The 25,837-nt window shown below is 46.1% G+C and overlaps 1 protein-coding gene across 4 annotated transcripts in view; it reads right to left on the reverse strand.

Moving 5' to 3' along the window:
• The window catches only part of ITPR2 (inositol 1,4,5-trisphosphate receptor type 2), a 272,920-nt gene extending 249,589 nt beyond the window's left edge, over nucleotides 1-23,331 (reverse strand). For all 4 annotated transcript variants that reach the window (XM_082011567.1, XM_082011566.1, XM_082011565.1 and 1 more), the window contains exon 1: nucleotides 23,003-23,331. In XM_082011567.1, coding sequence (XP_081867693.1) covers nucleotides 23,003-23,094 — 92 coding nt within the window. In that variant the 5' untranslated portion in view covers nucleotides 23,095-23,331. The remainder of the gene's footprint in view (nucleotides 1-23,002) is intronic.
• Between the last annotated feature and the right edge of the window lie 2,506 nt (nucleotides 23,332-25,837).

Genomic DNA, 25,837 nt, shown 5'->3' on the forward strand with positions numbered 1-25,837 from the left:
TGAGAATTATGCACAATTAAAGGATAAGAGAACACTTCACATCAACGTGTGTTCCAATTCTCTAAACAAAAAATTATTTTTTATTTTATTTTCATTTTCCAATAAACGTCTACAAATTTTTGCAACTGGGACAGGTATTTTTGCATATTCTCTTCGCTCTTCTGTTTCTTCTGCAGCAAGTTAAGGAATACCTTCCAAGCAAAAAACAGCTGAAAAATTACAGAGACACTATTTACTTGTTTTTAAACTAAGCGGAGCCAGTTTCCTACTGGTACAGATCATTTTGGGAGCTGTTCCAGATTCTCAGAGCTGCTTTCCCAGTAGCTGGGAGCAGCTCTTGGAGACTTTTGCCACACCTACACCCAACCTGTACACGCTCGCTTAAGAGTCACCCGTACGAGCGCCAGGAAGCAACCCGAACAGGAAATGCTTGGGAGCGCTCCTGCCACAGGGGAAGGCGTTGGGAAGCAGGAGAGTCAAGAAACAGCAGCCATAAGCAAGAAGGCAAAATAGTAGCTTGTGTGCAGGTCTATGTGCATGAAGGTAAAGGTGGAAAAAGAGGCAATGCATTGCTGTGCTGATTATTTTTTACTTTATTTTTGTTTTCCAATAAATGTTTACAAATTTTTGCAACTGGGACAGGTATTTTTGCATATTCTCTTCGCTCTTCTGTTTCTGTGCTACTTCTATGAATCCTTCGTAACGAGCATTTTAAAATGGGAAAAATGCCATAATAAGCCATTTCAAACCCCAGAACTGCTTCAGACCTTTCTCAAATTGACCACCGTGCAGGCTGGCATCCCCTCTGGTTTTAACGCAGCAAGGCTGCACTCACAACAGCAAATTTAACATGCCCAAGAACGCTCCCAGGGTCTGAGGCCAAGTGGCACGGAAAACCCCGCGCCCACGCCAGCAGACCTCAGCACTCAAGCTGGGGTGGCTGCGTGCTGCAGGAGGAGCTTCCAGGAGCCCTCCAGCCCCGTCCCTGCACAGGGTCCTGGGACAGCATTAGTGCCAGAACCACAGCAGGAAACTCTCGTAGCAGTTTGCTGGTACGGACCGTTGCATCCCAGCACCCCAGAACACATGTGAGCGTGTGCTTGTTGATTAATGCAGACACAGTAGAAATTTTTTTTAAAATGGTCTCGTCCTCGACCTCGCACTTCCACCTGCGCTCTCACTACCGACATTACATTGAGCTGGGACGGGGCGGCATTTTTATCACAACGTAAATATCAGAGCAACAACTCTGCTGAAGACCGAAGAGCGCTGACTCTCGGGCTGTGCTGTCAGTTGTCCAAATGTTGTATCACTTACTAAGGTGTGCCTTAACAACAAGTTCTGTTACAAAGAAATGAGTTTGGCCTTTTACATTAAGGCCCTCCAGTTCTGCAGCATTCTTTTAAGCCGAAGGAAATGCTTCCAGGTCTCCTCACACAGTTTATCCTGACACTGTAATAGAGGACAAACTCCTGCAAATAATCGCTTTCTGTTTGGAGAGCTGGAGTCCTTTATCACTTACGTACACTTACTGGGAATTAACTGGCAGAGAAACAAAGAAATCACATCTTCTAAAAAAGCCTGCACTTCAGTGGTACTGTAAGTGGAAGAATGGCATCCACTTCATTGCTCCTTTTAAGTGCATTATACGGCTGTACACACACTTACTAACGCTCATGTTACAACCCCATAAAATCCACGTGTTTTAAAGATACAAACTGTGTTTTACCTGGGGAAAAGGAACATGGTTCCTCCTTCCAGATCAGTGAGCAGGAAAGCACTGTTATTCTCAAACACTACCCAGGTACACACAACGCACCTTCTCCCTCCTGCGTCTAAGTATGTGTCTCATAAAGCAAAGGCAAATCGGCTTGAGGGCTGCGACTAACTCATGTCGCAGAAGTTTTTCAAGTCAAAGCAATCAACTCTAGAACAACTGCGATAGTATTGCACATTTTATTCCAAATCTTGCAATATTTGCTATCTTTTCTATTGGTCTACTTCCTGATGCTGCATGACTATACATTTAAAAACCCCTCTACTTTCACTGAAGAGGGAAAGAGCACATGCATGTTCCTTAGTGTCATTGCTGCCCAGGGAAATGTGAAAAATGGCGTCCAGCTCTGAAAGCTCAAAAATCAGAAGACCAAGAGAACAAATCCATGCATGATTATTTTTTTAAAATCTCACAATTTTTCAAACCCCTCTCTTCTGTTGGTGGGGGATTTGACTCATAATTTTCAGAAGCAAACAGGAAGCACTGCAGACATCTTCAAGTATTTCCTCCCTCCACCCTCCCAGCCACCCCCCTCATCTTTTACTTAACTTCTGGACACGTTATTATTCCTTCTGCTGTATAGCAAAGAAACAGCGCTGCTGTACACCAGCTCCGGCGTGCTAAGGCACATGAGACCCTCCCTTCTTTTGCCACAGGGGAAAGGTGCTTTTCCTGTTCCTCGACAGGACAAAGCAAGGCTTTCACACAGCCCCCCTCTACGCCAGCCGAGAAAGCAACGCCCGGCCACCCTGCTTCCCTGCCCCGCGGCCACCGCGGCCTACAGCACCGCGTCGGCAGCCCCCTCCCAGCAGCGAGCGAGGGTTCCCTGCCCGAGGAAGCCCGGGCCCCGGGGGCTGGCCGGGGCAGAAGCCGGCTGTCGGGAGGCCGGGCGCCGGACATGACCCTCCCCAGCGCCTCCACGCAGGCAGCACCAGCCCGAGTGGGGCCTGGAGCAGAGAAACAGGATGAAGAAGTGTTAGAAGGTAATGTGCCGGGAAAGCTTTTTTACCTCACTCGGTTTATTGCAGTGCTTCCTTTCATTGTATACTGGGGGGGGGGGGGAGAAAAAAAAAATCATTTCCCCTTCTCCATTCACCACCAGGACTTGACACAACGCCGGGCAAGCGGCTGCTTAGCGCTGGCGGGCAGGAGGCCTCACGGAGGGAGGACCTCAGGGTCAGCTCCTCTGCGCCCAGAGCAGAGCCCCGACGGCAGCTGGCGAGGAACCACCGGGGTTTTTTTACCTTGTCCTGCTCCAGCAAGCAGTTTTCAATGACCGTGGGTACCTCCACCAACAGGTGGGTGGGGAAGGGGCAAAATCCGACGTGTGCGAAAGGCAGGCGGCGGGACGGCACGCTGACAAGGGCTCGAGGCCTCAGGGAGGCAAGAGGCACGAGGGGACGGAAGTCCTGCGCCTGCTGGAGTGTGGCTGGGGGTAGAAAACAGTATGAGTGGTGACAGGAGAAAAGAAAGGACCTGGTTTGAAGAAGACCATGCAGCTACCACAAGGAACTGGAGCATGGTGAGAACATGGTGGATGATGGAGTAAGCAGTCATCATGACTTACTCCTGCATGACCAACGCTCGACCAGCGTGGTGGGGACCATGGAGGCATGCAATAGAAAGCCACCCCTTTCCCTTTTCAGGGATGTCAGCTCCCTCAGGCTACTCCTTTTCTACTTTCTTAATGGAAAAAAATAACTAAGTGGGATACATTTTAGCAGCCCTTCCCAAGAAGAACACGTTCCACCTTTCAGGGTACTTTCTGTATTCCATCTCCTTGCGTTAGCATACGGTCTTAAACGCAATTACAGGCAAGCCTGAGATCCTGAGGTCTGTATCGATGCCACCTTGGTCCTATAGTGACTTTGACTGTAGCAGCAAGGCTGCCCTGCTACTAGACAGTTTCTCTGCGACAGGAACCTGGACACAAAAAAATCATACCAAAGTTTACATCTAGTTTCAAGTTAAACAAACTAATTGGTGTACATAACCCGCATTTAAAAAGTCCTGCTAAAGTCAATCTAATATTGTGTAATGATACTCAACAGAGTAAAACTATTCTAACCTTTTCCTTACCACTCCACAACCCGCTTGGACTGCTACCCATTATCACAAGAAGTTAACTCACTGCCTGACACACCAAGATTAAAAACCTGCTCACTGCCTTAGCTACAATTCCCTATTCATTTTTGCACAGTAAAAAAAATACAACTCAGCTATAAGCTGATATGAAAAGATAGTACAGCACCCCACCCAAAAATCAGCTCAATTTTTATCACCTCTCCAGATTTTATTACATAATCAAAAAGCCAATTGACTATCTCTGTGGTGCAGCTTTGTGTATGGATACACAGTTCTTTCTCCAAGTCAAACAGGAATGCATTGTCTGGGATAATCTCATCCACTCACATAAACAATTAGTCTGCTATATTTTGATTAACACTTCCGTTTAAGAGGACATTGAGATGCTTCAGCCTGAGCGGCAGAAGGTCTGGCCTCCTGCTAAAACAGACAAGCTCTTCCCAAGCTTTCTCTGTGATTGGAAGTCATAGCTGCCAGCCTTGCCCCAAGTACCTCTCTGAAGCAGAACTCTCTATTATTTGACACATGGAAATAAAACAGCATTGGTTTAGGTGATGCCTGACACTTTTTTGAGTTACAAGACTCATAGATCACAACATTGAATAAAAGGACTAAGTTGACCCAAATGCAGGAAAGGGCAAAAGTAAACATTGGCCTAGTTCATTCATTTCATGTTACAACCTTTCAGAGCATGACTGTCTCTAAGCAACAGTCAACTCCATTAGCACAAATCATCTACGAAATTGTTTAAGTATATCAACTCATATTGCTTAGAGAGAGCTAAGAAGCACTCACATAAACTGTTCTGATGGTGAACAGTGATGTGCAGCCACTGATAAAAAATAGCTGGCAGAGTAAGTGTATTATCCATAGCCTCAGCGGTTTGAAAAACTATTCACCAAGTCAAAAGGCATGATAATCTTCGATACCGCATTTTACTCGCATATAAATTCCTCCCTCAGCATAGTGCCATAAATAAGACACCAGAAGTTAACCGCTCTCCTGTGTTCCATGAAGATATAAACAGATATTGCTTAAACCTAAATGGATAATCTTTCTTAGAAAAATGAAAAGCAGAGACAAGGATTTATTCCACTGTATGTATGTTGCTGCCTGCTACTCTGGCAACTTGAAAGGAGTACAAATTGTTCCTGCACCTCACAATGTGCAGTTCATCTGGTTGGTCTGCAGCTTTGCGTTACCAATTACGTGAGTTGAAAGTGAGCTTGAGCCTTTGTTGTTTCTTTTTTCTGATCCTCAATCTGAAGAGGTTTTAGAACATATTTTTGTTTATTTTTACCTTTCAAGTTTAATTTTTTTCTAGGAAATGAGCACCAAAAATAGCTAGTTGTTTGTATATAAAGCTCTGTGTTTATACAAAAGAAAAGTTTGCATCTAACTTGTCATCCTGAAATTAGAAAAAAGTATCACAGCACTCACACTCACCAAAGCTGTGCGTAAGCTTCTGCCAACTAACTCTGTACAGATTTTGTCACAGCTGTGGAGCAGACTTTCAACGGGCATTTGGATCAGATTCTCTGCGGACTTACTCTGGCAACAGAGTGCCCAGAAAACACCTCAGCAGCAAGGGCTCAATTCACCACCTGCAAGGGATGGCACAAACATCCCACTTCCCCTCCTCTCAACACACAGTAGCAAAGGTGGCAGAAGTACAGTAACGCTTTCCAACACCAGCCCAGCAATCCCCTCTGGCCAAGACCCGTTTGAAAGCAGTTGCTTCCACATTGGGGATAATATGGATCAGAAATCCAGACACACAGAAGTTCATCTGGCCAGTCAGGTGCCAATTTAATGTGGGAACACCAGCCTCCAAAAAAAAAAAAAAAATCCATCATCTCCAGAAGAAGAAGAGCCACTAGCCAGCCGGGGCAGTGTTGAAGTCCTGTCCATTGCCCCTCCTTGGAGAATTCAGCATTTACAGAGAGGATCTCATTTACATCTACATCATTATAAAGAACCTGTCAGCATCTTCCAGGCAATCCTCAGTCCCCTTCACAGGCACTGCCTAACCTGAAAGATTGGGACTGGGTAGTGGAGGAGTCATCAGCCTCCTGAGATAAACCCCTAATCTGGGCAAAGATCAGAGCATCTCCTCCTTCCTGCAAGCCAACAAGAAGCCAAAGCTCGTCGGCATCCCGAGACTCAGACTCTCTTAATTTTTCAAACTACCCTAGAACGCAAAACTGTGTATAATAAAATTGACTCTTTAGTGATAACAGATAATCACTTATTATCTACTGCTCAGGTTGCGGGGACCCTCTACTGCTCAAACTTCCCCTTCAACATTCTCCCACCAACCATACAAACTGCAAGTGCTTTGGCAGAGGCAGTGCCCGTGGTGCAAAAGGTACCCTGACGCATGCCACTGCCAGCGCAGACTGCTCTTTCAGGATGCCGGAGCTCAGCAACAGGGACAAAATGAGCTTCCTGTTCCTCCACGACTGACACAGTAGATTTAAATGCCGGAAAGGGGGAACCACAGTCAACCACCTCAGGCTGGATAGCCCAGAGACCAGGACCAAACACCACACAGAGCGAGCTACCAACATACACCACTGAATGCATAGGAAAACCATCCTCCCTCTTCTCCTCTTCAACTAGACTAAATTCTCTACCTCCTTTCACTCAGAAAAATTCAGTCCCATTTTATATGGAGAAGCACTGAGAACTCGTGGAAGATATTTAAGGTCCAGCTAAAAATAGGTCCATATTCCTTCTGGCTGCAAAAGTCAGGGAGAAAAAAAGTGCCTGTTTTTTTAGTCGAAATAATGCATGTCTTCATCAATCCTCAGAAAACAAGCACTCAGATCTCATTGCTCAAACTACTATCACATAACACTGTTCTTGAGCAAAAACAGCCATAACACAGAAATTCCAAAACTCCTTCAACAGGTAACATCATCCACCAACCTAGATACCCACAGCCAAGGCTACTCTGACAGCATTTGAGGATCACAGAATCACTAAGGTTGGAAAGGACCTTCAAGATCATCAAGTCCAACCATTAATCCAGCGCCACCATGTCCCCTAAACCATGTCCTGAAGCGCCACATCCACACGTTTTTTGAACACTTCCAGAGATGGCGACTCCACCACCTCCCTGGGCAGTTTGTTCCAATGCCTGACCACCCTCTCGGTAAAGAAATTTTTCCTAATATCCAATCTAAACCTCCCCTGGCACAACTTGAGGCCATTTCCTCTCATCCTATCGCTGGTTACTTAGGAGAAGAGACCAACACCCTTGTCGCCACAACCCCCTTTCAGGTAGTTGTAGAGAGCGATAAGGTCTCCCCTCAGCCTCCTTTTCTCCAGATTAAACAACCCCAGTTGCCTCAGCCGCTCCCCATAAGACTTGTGCTCCAGACCCTTCATCAGCTTTGTTGCCCTTCTTTGGACACGCTCCAGCACCTCAGCATCCTTCTTGTAGTGAGGGGCCCAAAACTGAACACAGTACTCAAGGTGTGGCCTCACCAGTGCCGAGTACAGGGGCACAATCACTTCCCTACTCCTGCTGGCCACACTATTCCTGATACAGGCCAGGATGCTGTTGGCCTTCTTGGCCACCTGGGCACACTGCCGGCTCATGTTCAGTCAGCTGTCAGCCAGCACCCCCGGGTCCTTTTCCGCCAGGCAGCGGAAAACCGTAGCGTTGCATGGGGTTGTTGTGGCCGAAGTGCAGGACCCTGCACTTGGCCTTATTAAACCTCATATAGTTGACCTCTGCCCATCAATCCAGCCTGTCCAGATCCCTCTGCAGAGCCCTCCTACCCTCCAGCAGATCAACACTCCCATCCAACTTGGTGTCATCTGCAAACGTACTGAGGGAGCACTCGATCCCCTCATCCAGATCATCAATAAAGATATTGAATAAGACTGGCCCCAGAACCGAGCCCTGAGGATACTTGAAGACATTTCATCACTCAGGCAAGTCTGGGAATAGAATATCTTTGGTATCCTCAGAGGACTGAATTGATTGGAAAGAAGAGCTGACAAGATATTTTCAGTCCTTTCGTGCTAAAGTGATAAAATGCCTTCTTGTATGACCTCTGCTAAACCGAGATAATAGATGCAAAGCAGCTACTGAAAAAATGCTTTCTTTCACTCCAGCTTGCTGGAAATCTTCGTCCTTTAATCTGGCCATGAACTTGGTCTCTTTAGTCCATGCACTTGTCACTACAAGTGAAACTATTATAACACATGTATCTCAAACTACATAAAAAAAGAAGGTACAAAGTGCAATTGAGAATGAATTCTCCTTGATTCATTGTCTCACATCCAGTCAATCCCTGGACTCCGTATGCTTTCCTGTAAAAAGGTGTCCAAGAAAGGTTCATGTTACCAGACAGACTTGAACAAGCTCTTCTAGTCTAGTGTTTGATCTTCTGCACAGTCCTCATGACCCTAAAATTTCTTTATAATAAAGATATTTACTTTATATTGAAGAAATAACTTCTGGAGTATAATTATTCATATTCTCATCCACTTCTGTTTTAAGCCCCTCAAAGGCAATGGGATATAGTCGCCTAAATTTCCTTGAGTTCCTCGAGTCTATAAAATAAAGAAGTTGAAGGTATGAGTCCATAATCATCCTTTCTACCACACCTGTCTGACTGTGGGCACACTGAAATAGTGCATCTTTTATGGAAGCCTACAATCTCAAAGACTTAGCAAATTACTTTGAATTTAAGATTTTCCTTTGATCCACAGATGGCTTACTCTTGACTTTAGATCTACAAAAATCATGCAGCAAAGTCTCTTCTATTTCCAGTGCCCTTTGATGCCTGAATTCACAAGCATCAGGCCATTTTGTGAAGTCAGTCATGACTATATCAACGGGCAGCCATAACTATGAATTCTCTGGCAGAAAAAACCCCTAAGCTCTTCAGCAACATGCTCCATTAATGCCCCCACAAGATACTGTTGCACTGGGACTCTCTCTCTTACTTATCTTGCAAACATCACATTTCCTGCACCATTTTCCACATCCTGCTTACACTTCACCAAATCATACTTGTTTCAAAAATCAGCTATGACTCTTGCAGCCCCCCCAACTTCAGCAGTTTCAAAGCCACAATACAATTTCTGAACGAACATAACCTCCTATGTACTGTCTCATTCTAAACTCCAAGCTTGCCTGATGCGATCACAAAACCTTGATCTTGCCACTCTGAGGGGATGCAACACTTTAAGATGATTGCAAGAGCCAATTACCTCCCCAAATGCTCTCCTGGGAAAGCTTTTGGCCACTCTGAAGTCCATTGCGGGAACAACACATTCTTCAAGCGGATGAATCAGGAGGTTTTGCAAGTTATGGGAAGGAAAGAAAAAGTGATCTCTTTTTCAGCGGAGTCATTCCTTGAAATAATCCTTTGATCTTCTGCCTAAAGCAATTATCTGCAACTAGCCTCCAGAGAGTTCGTTTGGGTGAGGCATCAAGGTCTCCCTGATGCCCCCATATCTACGAACACCCATGAAAGCACAGCCCTATTAATTCCCACAACCCTATGGCAAGCTATCCTCAAGATGCTACAGCACAGTCTGTCCTGACCGTGTACTTCTTTCTTAGATAAATTATGATGAAAATGTCTGAAATCTTAAGCACCAACAGGAGTTCTCCCCAGGCAATTCAAAAATTTTATCATACTTTGTAACCTCCTAAACTCCCCTTTGTCTTCTAATACCCAGGCTTCCACACTCGGATAATTGATTATTATGTTAATCAGAAGTGATCTGCAAGATCACTTCCAAAGTCAAGTCTTTGCTGAGGTTCAAACTGGAAGCAATCCAAAGCTTTCCTCATCTGTATTTTGTGGAAAACCAGATCAGAACCACAGCAAATGTATTTTTGACCATCCCGTTTGACCCATCTTGCCATTTCAGAGTGGGAACATTGCGTGCTCATTTCCCAAACTTGTCCAGTTTTTAATTGCTGCTCGTAAAAGGTTTCACTTTCATCTCCAAATCATTATTCAAAGTGTTCACTAGGAAACCTCTTTGCTTTGACTCCTTCTGATGCATCCACTTCTTTTTTCCACATGGCACTTTTATTCATGCTTTAATTCTATCTGCAAGGCTTCCAGTTCTTGTGTTAGAAACCATATCAATTCTCTCTGGCCTCTTTTGAGAGAAGAACACCAGTCACAAATGTCCATTTTGGACGTTGGATCCATCTCATGATACTAGGTACAAGCAATGTCAGTTCTGGAGCTTTAAGGGCTGTTTCCACTATAAAGAAAAGTTTGAGATGGTGTCAGGTATTTTCTTGATCATTTATTCAGAAAGAATTTATGAATTCTTGCTTTCCTGGGCACAGGAGAAATCAAACAGCAGGAGTTTCTTTGATTACAGTTTTCAGAGAAAACAGTGCTCAGTAGCACACTCATTTTTGTTTTCCTTGGGTCAACACAAGCAGGTTTTCTCTGCCTATGACTGAGTTTTTGTCCTATGTTCTCTGTACTTCTATTCACTTAGGCCTGCATAGCTTGCCCTGTTGATGCTGAATTTCTTTCTAAGAAGGTTCTTGGGTAACACAGCTCAGCTTTTACTCAGGCTTTACCAAGTGTATGAGCTTTGGGTGGTGACTTCCATTGCTTCAGCTATCTGGTTGCAGAAAGGAGGAAGGATTTTATCTTGCACCTCCACTACAAATGAAGAACAGTAATTATACTTACCAGTGTGAATGAAGTTCCACCCAATGTGTGAGCATGAAAATAATGCCAGCAAGCGTAAAACTTTTCAGCACATGATTTTTTTCTGGCAATAATAAAGCTCATTCTGCGTCTCTAGATACATACTTAAAAAACATGTTTGACGCATGGAAACTTTAATAAGCTAGTTTTGTCACAGCTGGCTTACTACCAAAGCTTACCATGAGATAAGCCAATATTAAACAATTTATGCAACTTAGCACTGAACATCTTACTAGATCAACATTTATAAAAAGAGCACTGACCCAGAACTTGGAGACTTTGGTTATATTCCACGATTTGTTAACAACCTTGTGCAGGTCACTCCTCTGCTTGTGTACCATCCCTTCTTACAATAATTCTCTTTAAACACACTTTAGATCCATGGTTGAAAACTCAAACAAGCACTGTCTCACTTTCAGCTCTATTGATACTCATAGTAAAATGGTTCTATTACACGGAAGACAGTCCTAATCACAGTAGACAGTTTAATCTGCCATGGAAAGGAAATGGACCCGATGAAACAGTCCCGCAGGCCGGGAGTTTGACTACGCCAGCCTAATGCACAGTATTGCTTCAAAGGAGGTGTTGTAACACAACTTTACAATTACTGCTTTTACCATATCCTAGGTATTAAACCGGGGGGGGGGGGAGGAAACAGTAATTGGTCCTTGCATTCAGTGGCAGAAAAACCTGTTCAACTACAAAAGTTAATGCAGACAGGACTTATTGCCTGCCAGCTCCTGACCTTGTTTTGTTTTTGCAAGAGAAGCCATTGCTAACACAAACTGGGCATACCTCTAACCCAAATCCTGCAGCTGCCCAGGGTCCATAGCAGTGGCCTCTCCGAAGAGCCAGGTGCCTGTCTTTGAACGGCTTCGTGATCGAATCCTAATCTATCCATTAGTACTCCTACAAATCTAGCCAGGGAAGCAGAAATCTTAACTTGAATGCTCTTCAATAGTGTTGTTTTGTTGTTGGTTTTTTTTTTAAATTGCCTCATGACATTTGCAGTCGGTAAGTCTACAACTTTGCAGGTGTAGGACCTACATCTCAGACCATCTATACAGGAAATAATGTCATGAATCTTTGCCGCTATTTTTTAGTTACTTTTTCTGAATAAGAGAATATATGTTATGTAACAATCTCACCTACAGCCTGACACAAATAAACTACTACCTCCTCACCACCACCAACAACAAAAAAAACCCCACAACACAACACAATATCCCCCAAATTTCCTGTATGTTGTTTTGTACTTTTATCATGTAAAGGCAAGGATTTTGTCTTCTGTATTCTAATACTCTTAACACTGTCTATAAATAACATACTACAATGACAGCAATGATATGAACGGATACCTACAAAGATACTTGAAAATCTCATTCAAGATTTGAACTTCCGGTATTCGCTGAAGTATTCAACTTTACTGTTGTTACAGCAACACTAAAATCCAAAATATTTATTACATCAGTTCCTTACTTATGACACATGTTCAACCTTAAAGGTCGACTTACCAAGTTCTGTCCTCAACCTGAGAAGCGTTACAAGACATTGCCCTACCTGACTTTCACACCAGCAAACCTCGTGTAAAACCTCATTTAAGAACAATGAAATTCCACTAAACTCTTCACTTCACCCTGACATTTCAGCAATCTGTAAAGAGTGAAGCTCACCAGGCCCTATTTTTCCAATCCAGAACAGGAGTGAAGTCTACGGACTGGCGCCCTCAAAAGTGGCAGACAGCAAAGAGGGGACGGCGCATTCGGCTGAAACTGAGTCTACCTCGGCAAAAGGCAATAACCTAAGCCAGAAATTGTCCAAGATATCAAAGGAAATACTACTAACAGGCAGTTAACCTTTCTCACTTGGCACAGTTTGTTTGTTGTTGTGGGTTTTTTAAATGAAGGAATTTATTTTTTTAAAAACTTTCTAGGTAGCCTTAAAACTTTTATTCTTTGATTGGAAAAATGGAACTTGCTTAGCGATGCACTTCAACATTTTTCACTACTCAAATGTACAAAGATGTGCTCTCAGTGTTTTCAAAACTGATATCCAGTCTTCCCTTCTTTATTTGTTGTTTATGAACAAACAAAAAAAAAATTAACCAGATTTAAAAGGTGACTGAGAATACTTTAGCAAAGCACACTACTGATTTGGTTATCTGGAACAACTGGCGAGCCCGTCAGAAGTCCAAACCCAGCTAACTTCAAAATGACATCAACAAGGTCATGCAAAAAGCACTGTTTCCAGTCTCAAGTACTCAAGATACAATTAGTTAGTCACACCCCACCCACCCCCACCACCTGCAAACCATGTGCTCTGATTTAAACTTAGCAGAAGAAAATAACTTCTAAACTCAGGGCACTCCTTACACACCTTTCATTTGTGAATATTCCTAATTTCAGGCTTTTCCCCACATCCGTGAGGGAGAGCAATTCACTTTTTCTTAAATGGAAGCTGAGGACATCCAAAATTCATAGACCCCTGAGAGTTGGGATTTACAAATAATGCCAGGTATTGCAAGATTTAGGATAAAACTATACTGGTCACATTCAGCTTAGCTTCCCTCTAAAGCTTGCCTAGTTAAATTTTCCACGTCACAGTGCTCAAGATCTTCCAAAACTTCACAGGCATCAGGGTGTAGATGCACACTGGAGCCAGGCAAAATTCCCCCCAGTGAAATGAAACAGGACCCGGGGGGATGGCTGGGGACGCCTCGGCAGCTTGGGCGTGCTGCTCCTCTAGCTTTCGTCCAAAGCACCATCAGGAGGCAGGGAGGCCGCTGGGTGGCTCGGAGCCTCCTGTGCTCGGTCCGCCTCTGCTCCGCACACAGGAATACCGGCGCACATTTACGCTGGAGAGAGGAAAAACCCTCAGCACTGGGTTGCTGTCTTTCAACAGTAAGCAGTAGGTATAAAAATTCGGGGCATACCATGAGTTTAAGCAGGTTTTTTCCTAATCCTGCCACTGCATGCTTTCAGTTGCCTCTAGAACATTTATTAACTTGTGTTTGTCAAGTGCAGGAAAAAAAAAAATCAAAACACTTGTCTGAAATTAAAACAAGCCTCTAAAAGAAAATCAAGGTAAGTCACCCAAGCTTTGGATCATAACAAGTTTCTGTATTTTGAGATTCATATAAAAAGCCTTGTTTCAGGGTTTGTTTGTTGATTTTTTTTTTAATGACGTTGATTTTTATCTGCCAGAGGTCAAAGAACAAAAAGTTGATTACTGTTTTATATCAATTCTTCGTACAGAAGAGTTGTAGTAAGCTTAACTTAGAATGTCAAATGATAACAACCACACTTGGATATGCTCTTCTAGCCTTCTTCCAGCCAAGTAATTTCATACAAATTTTAACTCCATGCGGCAGTAACAACCTAAAGGGGCACTTCAATGAACTGTGCAAAACTGACCATGTAAGAAGATTACCAGAGTACCACAACTCATTACATGTAACCTTAGCTGTTACAAAGGCGTTGGGCATCGCATGCACTTAGCAAGTCAGCCATACATTGCAAACAGTACAGGACCAGGTCAGTAAGCCCCGTTGTGCTTTTACACAAAAAATTGCATAAGGTACCATAGACAACCTTAAAACTCCTATTTCCTTCTGAGGAACTGACTTTGTAACTCAGACGTTCGCCTGGAGAAGGCAGTATTATGACGTGTTTTCCTAAACGCCACCAAAAATCCTGGGAAAAAAGCCTCAAATACTGAATTGTTTGAGACCATACTAGCCTCAGCACAGACCTCCACCATTTGAAATAGCACAGTGAACAGCGACAGTGACAGGCTGCTTGCCTCCACGTGCAGTAATTTGAAAAGACGGGTTGCCAGTAGCTTTCATAACTATCTTCTGTCAGCAGGGGACTGCAGATCTCTCGGCAACTGTCCATCTTTTGTTCCCCTTCAGTCCTCCTTCGCTCCTACTCTGCGCTGCCTTGTAGACCATGCACATCAGATACAGCCCCACCAGACACATCCACCACTTTCCACACGCCCTTGCTCTGCCAATTCCTCCACCGCCTCACCCTCCGTCCACCAACACACCCCTCTGCACCCATCTCCCCCCTCTCCGTCATCCAGGGGCCAGCAAGGGAACACTGGATGGACAGGGAGATGGTCTTCTCGTTTTCTTTCCTGCAGCCAAGCAACCCCGTGGCCACTCAGCAGCCAGCGGAGGTAACGGTGAGAAAAACCCTGCTCAGGTGATGCCCTGTGCCTGCGAAGCCAACCACGGGCTGGGGCACCTTGGGCACGGGCAGCCTCTCAAGTTGCCGAACTCCAAAACGTCTCTGCTAGCACAAAAGGATCCCCCCAAAATAGAGGAGCAGAAGGCAAGCGACTGAGCAACGGGGTGGGGGGGATAAAAGCACTCACGGACGTGGTTTGCAAAACCTGCCCAAAGGTTATACTGACAATCCACTTAGCTTGCTAAGTCAAAAGGAAAACCTGAGCAGGAGAACCAGCGCTGCAGGAGCTCTGGGAGGGGTGGCTCGTTCTCAGGTACGCGGGCAGGACAGTGCAGCAGCGCTCACACGGACTCCAGGCTGCCCAGCCCAGCCATCACTTTAAGGTCCTCTTTCTTTTATTATTAAGCAATAAATGAGAATTGTTTTTAAAAAAAAAAATCACGTGCTTTGGACAATGCTGTGTTTCTATTCAACAGCGATCAAAAAAAAAGCGAAAAAATGAGCATAAGAGGTAGACAGATTCAGGCACAGACAGACAGCTGGAACAGCAGCACTAGAATCACACACAATCATTAAGGTTGGAAAAGACCTTTAAGATCATCAAGTCCAACCACCAACAAGACTACTCCTGACACAATGTTTTGGCTACGACAGCCAAAATAGCCCCTCAAAACCTCAAGCGATACCGAATACAAGACATGAATAGCAAGTACATTTTAACACATTCCCTGTGTTTTCTCTGTCTTTTGCTTCCCTTGTTTAACTCTGTTTCCAATTTTGCCATCTAAACCATTACCTGGCTAGAACATAATTTCTGAAGTTTGTTTCATGTTTGAAGTGAACTGAAGTAGTGAAAACAGAAATTATTTCTCCTTCTCCAGAGACAGGGAACACAAAGCAGCTGGGCAACTGAAGCTTTCCTGTGCCCCCCAGGAAAGGAAGCTGGAAATCCTGGGAACTGGGATTCACCTCCCACACAGCTGCTGGTCGGGTTGGGACCTCTCGGTGCCTGGTGACAGCAGAGGGGAGAAGCTACCCCCGCCAGGTAACACCCGCTGCCCTCCGGCAAGAGGCAGGCACCAAGACAGCCCTCGCGGTCGTAGGGGTCAGAATGAACCCCCCCCCTCAACTCACTGCTGCCAAAGCCTGGGCAAATTTCCAAAGGGGCAGAGAAGGACAAGCCCCCCGTGCTGGAGGAGAAGCGGGTCTGGAGACAGCGCTGCGGCCCAGGGAGGCTCTCGACACAAGATCCTTTTGTTTTTTAAGAACAGGGATAACAGATGCATTTTTGCTTATCCTGCTCTCAGAAACGCCATTTTACTTGAAACTTTCTACACAAAAGCATTCAGCCCCAGGCATCTACCTTGCGTCCAAAAAGTCAAGGTTCAGCACCATTTATGAACAGCTGAAACCAGGACCTACGAGAGGAAGCATCTATACGCATCTACGTAGTGGTGGAACTGCTGATCCAAGCAAGTAGATGGAATCAGATGTAAAATTAACACAAATGAAGGTTTAAAAGAATCAGTCATAAGGGTTTTAATATAATTAAAATATGCATCTCTGAGTAAGTGGCAAAATACAACACAGACAAGGAAAAAAGTAAAATCCTGAACTACCATTCATTTTCCTTTCTCCATTTCTTCCATAAATATCCCTAATCAAGTATATCAAAGTCATACGGACTTCCTTTGTACAAGAAGCAACAGAGCAAGCAGAAACCAGACCTTCAAGTGCATGAAATGCACGCGCAGAGGACACGGCCCCGCGCTGTCGCCCGACAAACAGGCTCCGGCTGCAGCCAAGCAGCAGCAGCCCGCACCACCCACAGCCGCGGGCTTCGAACACCTCGCCGTGCGGCGAGACGCCCGCCGGAGCAAAGCTTCACGTGCTTCGTAGGAGGTAATGTTCCCAGCTGGGGAAGTCAAGGATCGATCTGACTCTTCCTTCTGTGGCACTTCTAAAACACAGGGTAACCTTTCTTTCTGGCGAGTCCGAGAGCCGCGTAAAGACTGCTTAGCTAATCCTCTCATTACGTAAAAGGAAGGTAAATCAGACTTAAAGTCATGCAAGTTAAACAATCTCCCCTCTCTTTCCCGACTGCTCCCCAGACTGCCCAGCTGAGAACTACAGAAGTTTTAATAGCCACCCCACTTGTCTCAATTCAAAATTCGAGTCCTCTCTTCTTCCCACTGCTACCACACAGCTTACGGGTAGACTCACTTTCACATTACATCAGTTGGTTCTCTCCCTAGCCCCAATTTTCTCTCCACTTCTGTTTGACAATGAGCTCTTTGAACCAAGGATATTACATTTTAGCGTACGGTCTCGTAAATCATAATACCGTAATTAAGTCTAATCCTACGTCCTTCACACCCAAGCTGCGCTCTGTGTGCGAGTAAAACTCCTGAAACAAACAAACGCCCTCCGGGGCTCGTTCCTTACTGCACTCCCACAAGGGTGCTTTGTGGAAAGCTGTGTCTCATTGTTTATTTAAAGACAGCACCGTTGTTAGAATATTTGAGCTGAGCATCAAAATAAGTTCATTATAAACGGCAAAGCTGGAGCGCTGCCTAATTGCTAATGCGAGTGGGTAATTACAGAGGATGTAAGCTTTGATATATGCATTGAATTGCAAGGTATGCAAGATACAGAGTTGTATTTGTACGTCTCCACCTCTGCTTATGTGGCATTTATTGTAAGATGAGTGAAGGTATTTAATAATGCATACAATACGGCTTATGCTTAAGAAAGTTATCACAGAAAAGAAAAACACCATATAGCTAAAAAGTGTCATATAATGGGGCAAATTATGTTCCCAGGTATATTAGCGTACATTCAAAGTAGCTGCAGAATTCAGACCAGCGCTTTTGCATTAGGAAGACAACCAAGCGAACATATTTCTCAAAACGCTAATCCTACACAGTATTAAAAAAAATAATTGAGAAACACACAATCAAAAAACCATCAAATCTCGTTGGTACTGTCAGTCAGGAGGATAAAGTACCTAGGTAATAAAACACAGGTACTTTTACCCACAGGAATGTTGAAATTCCTCTTCCCTTCCCTCCTCTAGGTACTATTTGATTTTATATGTATCAGAATTAATTGCCCTTACATGCAACAGCTGTTTGTAAGTAAAGAAACAGTTCAGAGATGAGGACAGGAGCACCGGTTTCTTCCAGCTCATCAGAATTAAATTACGAGTAATTCTAGTTATGCCACTAACACTTTCTTTGGGCTTTTTATTCTTTCCTGACCAATTACATTTTGTCAGCTAGCCCAAGAAAGAAAAATAGGCTATTAATTAAACGACATATACCCTGTTCCTTAACCATAGCGTACATTTTCAGGCAGTAGGAGAGAAGGGTTAAAAAAAAGTGTATTGGTGAAAATAGTACAGTGCTGTGTTGTAAGCATCATCAGTCACTACATCTTTTCTCTCATCACCATTCCTGAGGCCACCAAAATGACACATTTTAGCCTTCATGCTATTTGCAATATTATGGTTTATGCTGCTCCATTGGCACTTTACTCAGTCTTGTCTCTTCACAAAGCATGACTGATTCAATCTGTGCGTGAAGTCCAAATTCAATAAGACAACTAATGCACAAAAGCCTAGCTAAGGAGCCCAATCAAAACTTGCGATGCTGATTTCAAATAAGGAACTTCTCTGAATTTGTGGAAGTGTTTGCCAGAAGTTGTTCAAGAGAAATCAACATTAAATGCAAGAAAATTAGTCCGAGTATTCCGCAACACGCTTTTGCTGCTAATTACAAATAAGCCTCAGCACTCCTTGTCATCCACGGCCATACGTTACCCAGCAGGCAGCTCCTGCTGCACGCTCCATTAATTATGTTCCATGAGGTTTCTCGCTGCTACGGCACAGAAGCGCGTTCATGGAGGCGAGACAGGAATGCAGCTACTGATGGTGACTAACAGGCCCATCGTCAAACTTTCCAACAGCCGATACTGGCCGCTCTCGTTAACTTACTTTTCTTCCACCTCTCCAATCAAGAATACTTCTTCCCCCTCGTCGTACTGATAGGTGATTAACAGCAGCTCTAATTCCCAGCATGTATCATTGCCAACATTTACAGCCAAAATACTGGGAAAGGCAGTCCCAAGGTTCAGATGCTTCTCTAGGACGACTTAAGATACCTGGATTCATTGCCTAGCTCTGCCACATAGCTCCTGTGGGACACAAAGCCTCCAGCTGTGTGGAAGCTAAAATGCACTAAAAGCTCAAAAACGGGGAAAAAAACCACATTATTAGTGCAGTTCAATAACACGGTACCAAATACATCTTGAAATGGGAGAAAGCTACCCATGGATGTAAATTCCTGTTCCCAAACATTTCCTTTTTTGTACTAAATCGCAAGGCTACAAGTTCGCACACTCAAAAGCATTCTCCTTTTTAAAAAGGAAGGGCAGGGGGAAGCTCAGAGAGCCTTGAGATTGGCAAAGCCAGGTTACACATCATCAGCACCTCAGAGCAGCATCCAAACCCAGAATAAGCCCAAAGCCAAGCAGAAAAAAAAAGAGCAGGGGACTGCTTGGACTCTCAGTACCTCAAAGTACCCAAAGACCTGCAGCAGCCAACGGGGAACACTGAGCCCTAAAACCTGATCCTGTACCATTACCCAGAGGTGCCCGGCTCCACTTGAGATCCACAGCCTGGAACATCCTCCTGGAGGCAGGTGTTTATACCTCTTCTTCCAAAAACTGAGCACAACTGCTCTCATTTAAAATATGGATACAGGAGGAAGAATTTGGACCAGCGCTGCCTGACTTCCCTGCCCCTGCCCCCATCCCACGCTACAGCACTAACCTCAGAGGCGGAAGAGAGGTTCAGCTTCCTCTTCTGACTAAGAGGGATCAAATCTGAAAGCAGAGCCCTTACATGCAACAGCTGTTTGTAAGTAAAGAAACAGTTCAGAGATGAGGACAGGAGCACCCGTTTCTTCCAGCTCACAGAAGTGCCCCAACCTTTTGGGTTCCATTTGCAGCATCTCGTGGTTCCAGCAACCTTCAAACCCTGTTTGTAGAGGGAGGTGTGGAGAGGCTCTCCTACCTTCACCTAGCACCACTCACCACGCTCGCCCAGACACTCCAGGGGCCATGGACATCCTGTCTCCTCAACAAGGAGTCTTAAGTCTAGCCTAGGAAACCCTCTGCACAAGAGGAAGATTTCCACACTCAGGTTCTAGTAGATGTTAACCTGACCCTACACTTGACACGAATAGCTCAGCTGCATCCTTCTCTCGGCTTTAAGTTTCCTGGGGAAATGGAGCACGTGAAACTTTCTGCCCTAGCAAGCGAGCAAAAATTATTCTAAAACGCGTGAAGCAGCCTTTGCTTAGAAATCTCCACCTCAAAACTAAGCCGGTGAGATGGTTCAAGTCTCCAGGGAGTAAGGTCCACCGATGTGACAGACCTCTCCCGCTTGGCGAGGTGTTGTGCACTTTTTTATCTTATTTATAGAACAGCCTCACTCACGCTTTGTTTAAGAAACAATTAGCCTTTAACAGCTTAAAATAACAAGGACTCTCTCCCTGCTGCAGAGTCACGAGTGTCATTTCCAGTTCTTGCGACCGCCTGAGACTCCCCAATGGACTCAACAGCACTGGCGACAATTTAGTTTGCCCAGCACCATTCAAAACAGCACCCCGAGCAACACAGGAAAGAGCAGTAAAACAAGGACCCACATCAGTCAAAGGAAGCAAGCAAGCAATCATGCCTGCTTCCACCCCACTTTGTCCTCACCACCAAGAGGCACCTCTGGAAGATGGAGCCACCTCTGCTCAGGTGCTCGTGCCCAACAGAGGATGTGCAGGAGATGCAGGGTTTATCACCACCAAATGTGCAGCTGGGCAAACTTCTTCCCCAAACGTACAGTTGTTTCTTCTGCCTCTTGCAACCGGTCCAAAGGCAGTAATGGCGATAGCTGGCATAGATTAGGTGACTTATCGTCACAACTTTAAATTTCAGTCCAAGCTCTTGTACCACCAGCAGAGAGGTCAGCATTGCCATTTAGTAGACATGGGAGTTTTCCGCTGGTGACTTCACCTCCGCTGAGGCCTTCAGCTCCTCGAGTCCAGCCTCCTGGCCCTGCAACTTGCCTTTGCCAGGCCAGGGAGCAGGGCACAAGAAAGCTGTATTGAAAAGTTAACAGAGCTACATCAGCATTCTTGAACTCCTGGCCTGCCACTGAAGGAGAGACATGCACAGGAGTCTTGCCTCATCCCAGGTGGTTTTCTTGACCTGGGTTAGCTGGCTCTTACTAAAAGTGAGCCTGGATCGTCTATTAGTTAGGGTGTTGGCTCGAGTTCAATTGCTTCTCCTAGTAAAGAGCTCCTGTGTGCCCTCGGCAAGCTTCAATCTCGGCTTCCCATCGGCAAAACTGGGGCTAAGCGTCCTGCCCTAACTCCGAGGCATAAGGGGAAGATCAGCAGTCTGAAGACTGTGACACGGGAATGCCAACATGTGCTCAAGCAACACGCAGTTGTACAAGCACCAGTCACAGCAGAAACGTTTGTGACTGTAGATAAGCAGGTGTTCTGTGAAATGAGGAACATCTCTCAACACAATGAAAAGTAAAAGCAAAGTGCAGCAAATTTAGCTTCCCCCCAGAAAACAGAACACAGCAATGTGACAAAACAACAACAAAACCAAACAACTCAACAACAAATTATGCCAACAAGAAAGAAATGCTGGGGTTACAAAAGTAAGAAACACTATTCAGTGATGAACAGTTGTAGGAAGCAAACATTTTCAGATCGGATTTTAAATTACAAGAGTCAGCAAACCAAAAGGAGATGTGAGACAAAATAGCATCATGGATAGAAAAGGCACAAAATAATTAACAAATAGAGGAACAACCCATGTTAAAACACTTGTCAACAGATGAAACAAGTGAACAGCAAGGATAGAAAGTAATAATGACTTTAAAAAAAAAAAAAAAGTACCTTGAACACTAGCTCTTTTCCAGCACACCAAGTGACTCAGGCATTGCTTTTTAATACCACCTTTACTTCACCCTACAGTCCCCCATGGAAGACGTCTCAGGACCCAGGCAGCCTAACCCAACATACAGGAGTGATACCCAGGCACCGATTAATTAGCAGTGGATCAGCGTTAGCAAGGTGCACTGGCATTCTGAAGGTACAGCTAACGTTTAAGCAGCAAACGACACTGAAGTTTAACTAGCGTTTGAGCTGCCTCCTCAACTGGGTGCCTACGGTTCATGCAGCGCCGATGTTTCCATTGCCAAGGGTTTAGGGTCGCGCTCGTGTTGGACGTGCCACAACGTCACTGAAACTACTCGCAGCTCTCCTGCGAGCATCAGAGGGAACCACTGCACCCTCCGGATATGTCACAACAACTAAACTACGCGATGCTTTAAAGAAAGATTATCAATGTATTCCTAATGTCCTGGATACCACAAAGGTGATTCAAAGGGATCAGGGTTAATAAAAACCTCAAGCAAGCAGGAGTTGTTCAGTGAAGCAGCCGCGGCTAAATCGCATCTTTTCAACCCCGCAAAGAGAAAGAAGAGCTCACGGAAAAAGCATCCCTATGAAATTCAGTATCTGATTATAAATATCTGATCATTAACAACTGCAGATAAGACGTGAGGCAAACACAAACTAGAAGCACAGCGGTGCATGTTTAACGAGCTGATTACGACGATGAGCAAGGAAGCAAAGTTTTGCCCTTCGCGTCTTTTATCGAAAATTCTCAGACGGGCAATAAAGCACACACACACACCCCCCCCCCAAAAAAAAAAAAAGAAAAGAAAAAAGAAAAAAAAAGTTAGCTACGAGTACCGACTACATTAAGGCGCCTGGGCACAGCACAGGACTAGCTCTACAGAGCGGGCTCCGGCAAACGCTGGCTATTCCGGTTTGGGCTGGCCCGGCGGTGCAGCCCCGGCAGGAGCCGAGCGGGGAGCGCGGCCGGCCCCACGCCGCCCTGCCGGTACCGGCCGGGCGCCGCGGGCCTGTGAGGCGACAACTTCTTCCATCCCACCCTTCTGCCCCGCTCATCACTTCCTACTTTCCCCTCTCCGCCGCCGAGGTCTCGGCGCCGGCGGCAGCGCGCGCTGCCGGCCGCTTCCTGTGCCGCGGCCCCGCGCTGCCCGCGGGTCGCCGCCGCGCAGCCGGCACGGCACGGCACGGCACGGCACGGCACCCCACACACACGCACCGCACGGCTCGGCCCGGCCCCTCACTCACCCCAGCGTGCTGATGAAGCCGTTGACAGAACCCTCCGCGTACAGGGACACGATGTCCCCGATGTACAGAAAGCTGGACATTTTCTCAGACATTTTGGCTCATTTTTAGTTGGATTTCGCACTCCTCCCCGTCAGGGGGAAAAAAAAAAAAAGTAAAATAAAACGAAATAAAACCGATCGGCGGGGGGGGGAGGCCGAAGAGACGAAGCGCGGCGGCGGGGCGAGGGCGGGCCGGGCGCTCAGCGCGGCCCCTGCGGCGCTGCGCGGCGGCGGCGGGCGCTGGCTGACATGAGCGCGGCGCCGCTGCCCTCCGCGGACCGCCACGGCCCGGCCCGGCCCGCCGCACCGCCCCCTGCGCCCCCGCCCGCCTCCGCCCCCAGCGACCGCCCCGCCCCGCCGCAGCCGCCGCCACCCCCGGGCGGGGGGTCGTAACCCACCCCCGAAGAGAGGCCGTGTCTCGGGCCGGGGCCAGGCCGCCTTTGCTCGCCCGCCAGCCGGCAGAGCTGCTCCAGAGACGCAACCGCCCCCGCCGCCGCCATAACCCCTCAGCCTCTGCCCGCGGCCCAGGGGTAAGCTGCCGCCCTCGGGGTTGGAGACGGCTGCTTGGGGCCGTAACCCGAGGGAGGCCGCGGCGCCGGACCGCAGCGGTGGGAGGGGGGGTGTCCCTGCCCCACTGCCGCTGCCCAGCGGTCACAGTCACGCTGCGCTTAGTTTAATCGCAAGCTTACGGCACGCTCCAGTGTATGGCTTACAAACTTTAGGAACCACAAGTCCTTCATTTTCGTAAAGCAAAGGCTAACTATGCCACAGCCCTGTGGAGCGATTCCCACAGCACCTATTTCCGTAAGGAAATTGCCACCCATTTAACAACAACAACGAAAAACCCCCAACCACCTCAAAAGAGAGAGCACCCCGGGACACTCTTCTCCCGAGGAAACCGGGGACCCTGCCGTGCTTCGCGGGAGCAGGGGCTGCCACCTCCCGCCCCAGCGCACTGGAAGAGGGCCACAGACCCGCTACCGAGGGCTACGCTAAGCCGCAGCCTTCGCCTTGGTGGCCAAAGGGGCTCAGCGGGGGCTGCGCAAATCCGTGCTGCTTCAGTGCGCTGCCCAAGACCAAGTACTGGCCAGACTTTTTAGCAGGGCCTGTAGTGATAGGACAAGGGGTAACAGTTTGAAATTAAAAGAGGGCAGATTTAGACTAGATATACAGAAGAAATTTTTCACAATGAGGGTGGTGAAGCACTGGCACAGGTTGCCCAGAGAGGCTGTAGATGCCCCGTCCCTGGAAACATTGAAGGTCAGGTTGGACGGGGCTCTGAGCAACCTGGACTAGTGAGAGATGTCCCTGCTCATTGCAGGGGGGTTGGGCTATATGGCCTTTAAAAGTCCCTTCCAACCCAAAATATGCTATAAGTCTATGACTGTGATACCGGCCCACAAAACCACATGTCCAGCAGTGGATGGAAGTGTTTAGTTCAAAGGCAAGGGCTAGTGCCAGCACAGGATTCATATTCTTAAAAACGTTGTGCATTCCTTAAACAAAAATGTGATTTCCATCAAGGGTTATAAGAATCAAAATATTTCCACTTCTTTCTGATTTTTCAGCCATATGTTACCTCCCCAAGACAACTCTCCTAATTAGAGGCAAATTCAGCAGTAGTACTGGTTACCCCATGTATTTTTCCAACAGATCATTTGGAATTAAAAAATAAACAAACAACAACAATTCGCCCAGGTGTAACAGCCTGATAAAATACTAACTCTCAAATGATAAGGAATAAATCTGGTTGCAGGAATGTGCAGACTGCTGGAAGCGAGTAATAAGCTGAGGGTTTCACACTTGCATTTAATTTCCCACATCTACAGATTCCAGCCTTATCTTTTTTCCTGAACTTAAATTCTTGACATCAGAAATGCTGAGTCGTCAAAGTAAAAAATGTTTTACCATCTAGATATACAGAAAAAACTGGCATGCCATTCCAGAATTCCCCTTTTTGCTCTTTTACAGTGAATATTCTGCATTTGTCTCTTTTTGGTACCCGCCAGGATACAAAGACACCGCCAAAGAGCTGCGCTTGCATTCTGTTTACGTACGTGTACGTGCACAGGCCCTAGATCTGACACTTGACCAAATTCTTTCAATTCAGTCTCCTGGAGTAAGCACAATTATTAAAACTTTTCTGGAAAAAGAAATATGAAGAGGACGGGTGCCAGAGCCCTCGTTCTGGAACCAGCCCCTGCACAGGAAAACCAAAGATGAGGTGTGTTTCAAACTGCCCAAAACACGCATATCAAATCCCAAAGCTGGACTAAATTAAAACATAAAACTGGAAGTCAGAGCAGCACCAGGCACTGACAGGGGAGGGAAGCTTGAGCTCCCTGCCCACATGCTGACTAAGCAAAAAGCATTGACCCAGGGTCCCTCCCAGGAGCCACCACGCAGAGGGCTCAGGCATTTTATTTCACAAAAACATGAAATTCTGGACAGTCTGAACCCGGGGCTGAGCAGCAAAGGCTTTACAATGCATTGACAATGTCCTTTGCCCTCCTGACCCCGTTTATCTCAGCCATTTTATGCCAGGCTTTAACGGCCTAATTAGGACACTTTAGCTAGGGAGGTCTCACCTTTCCCAGCAGTAAATGCAATCCTAAGGCGTGTCTTAGGTCAGTGGGAGTTTTCCTGAGGATGGACTTCAGAACTTGGCCGAGCAGCAAGTTTGCCTGTCCTTCATATGCCTGGGACCAAATCCCCACTTGGGACCATTCACAGCCAGGAGGGTTCAACTCTGTTGCCTAAACATAGATTGCTGGGGACATTTAAAGTGACCTTGGAT

The sequence above is a fragment of the Phaethon aethereus genome, assembly GCF_964289735.1.
Source record: "Phaethon aethereus genome assembly, chromosome: 1".
Taxonomy (NCBI): domain Eukaryota; kingdom Metazoa; phylum Chordata; class Aves; order Phaethontiformes; family Phaethontidae; genus Phaethon; species Phaethon aethereus.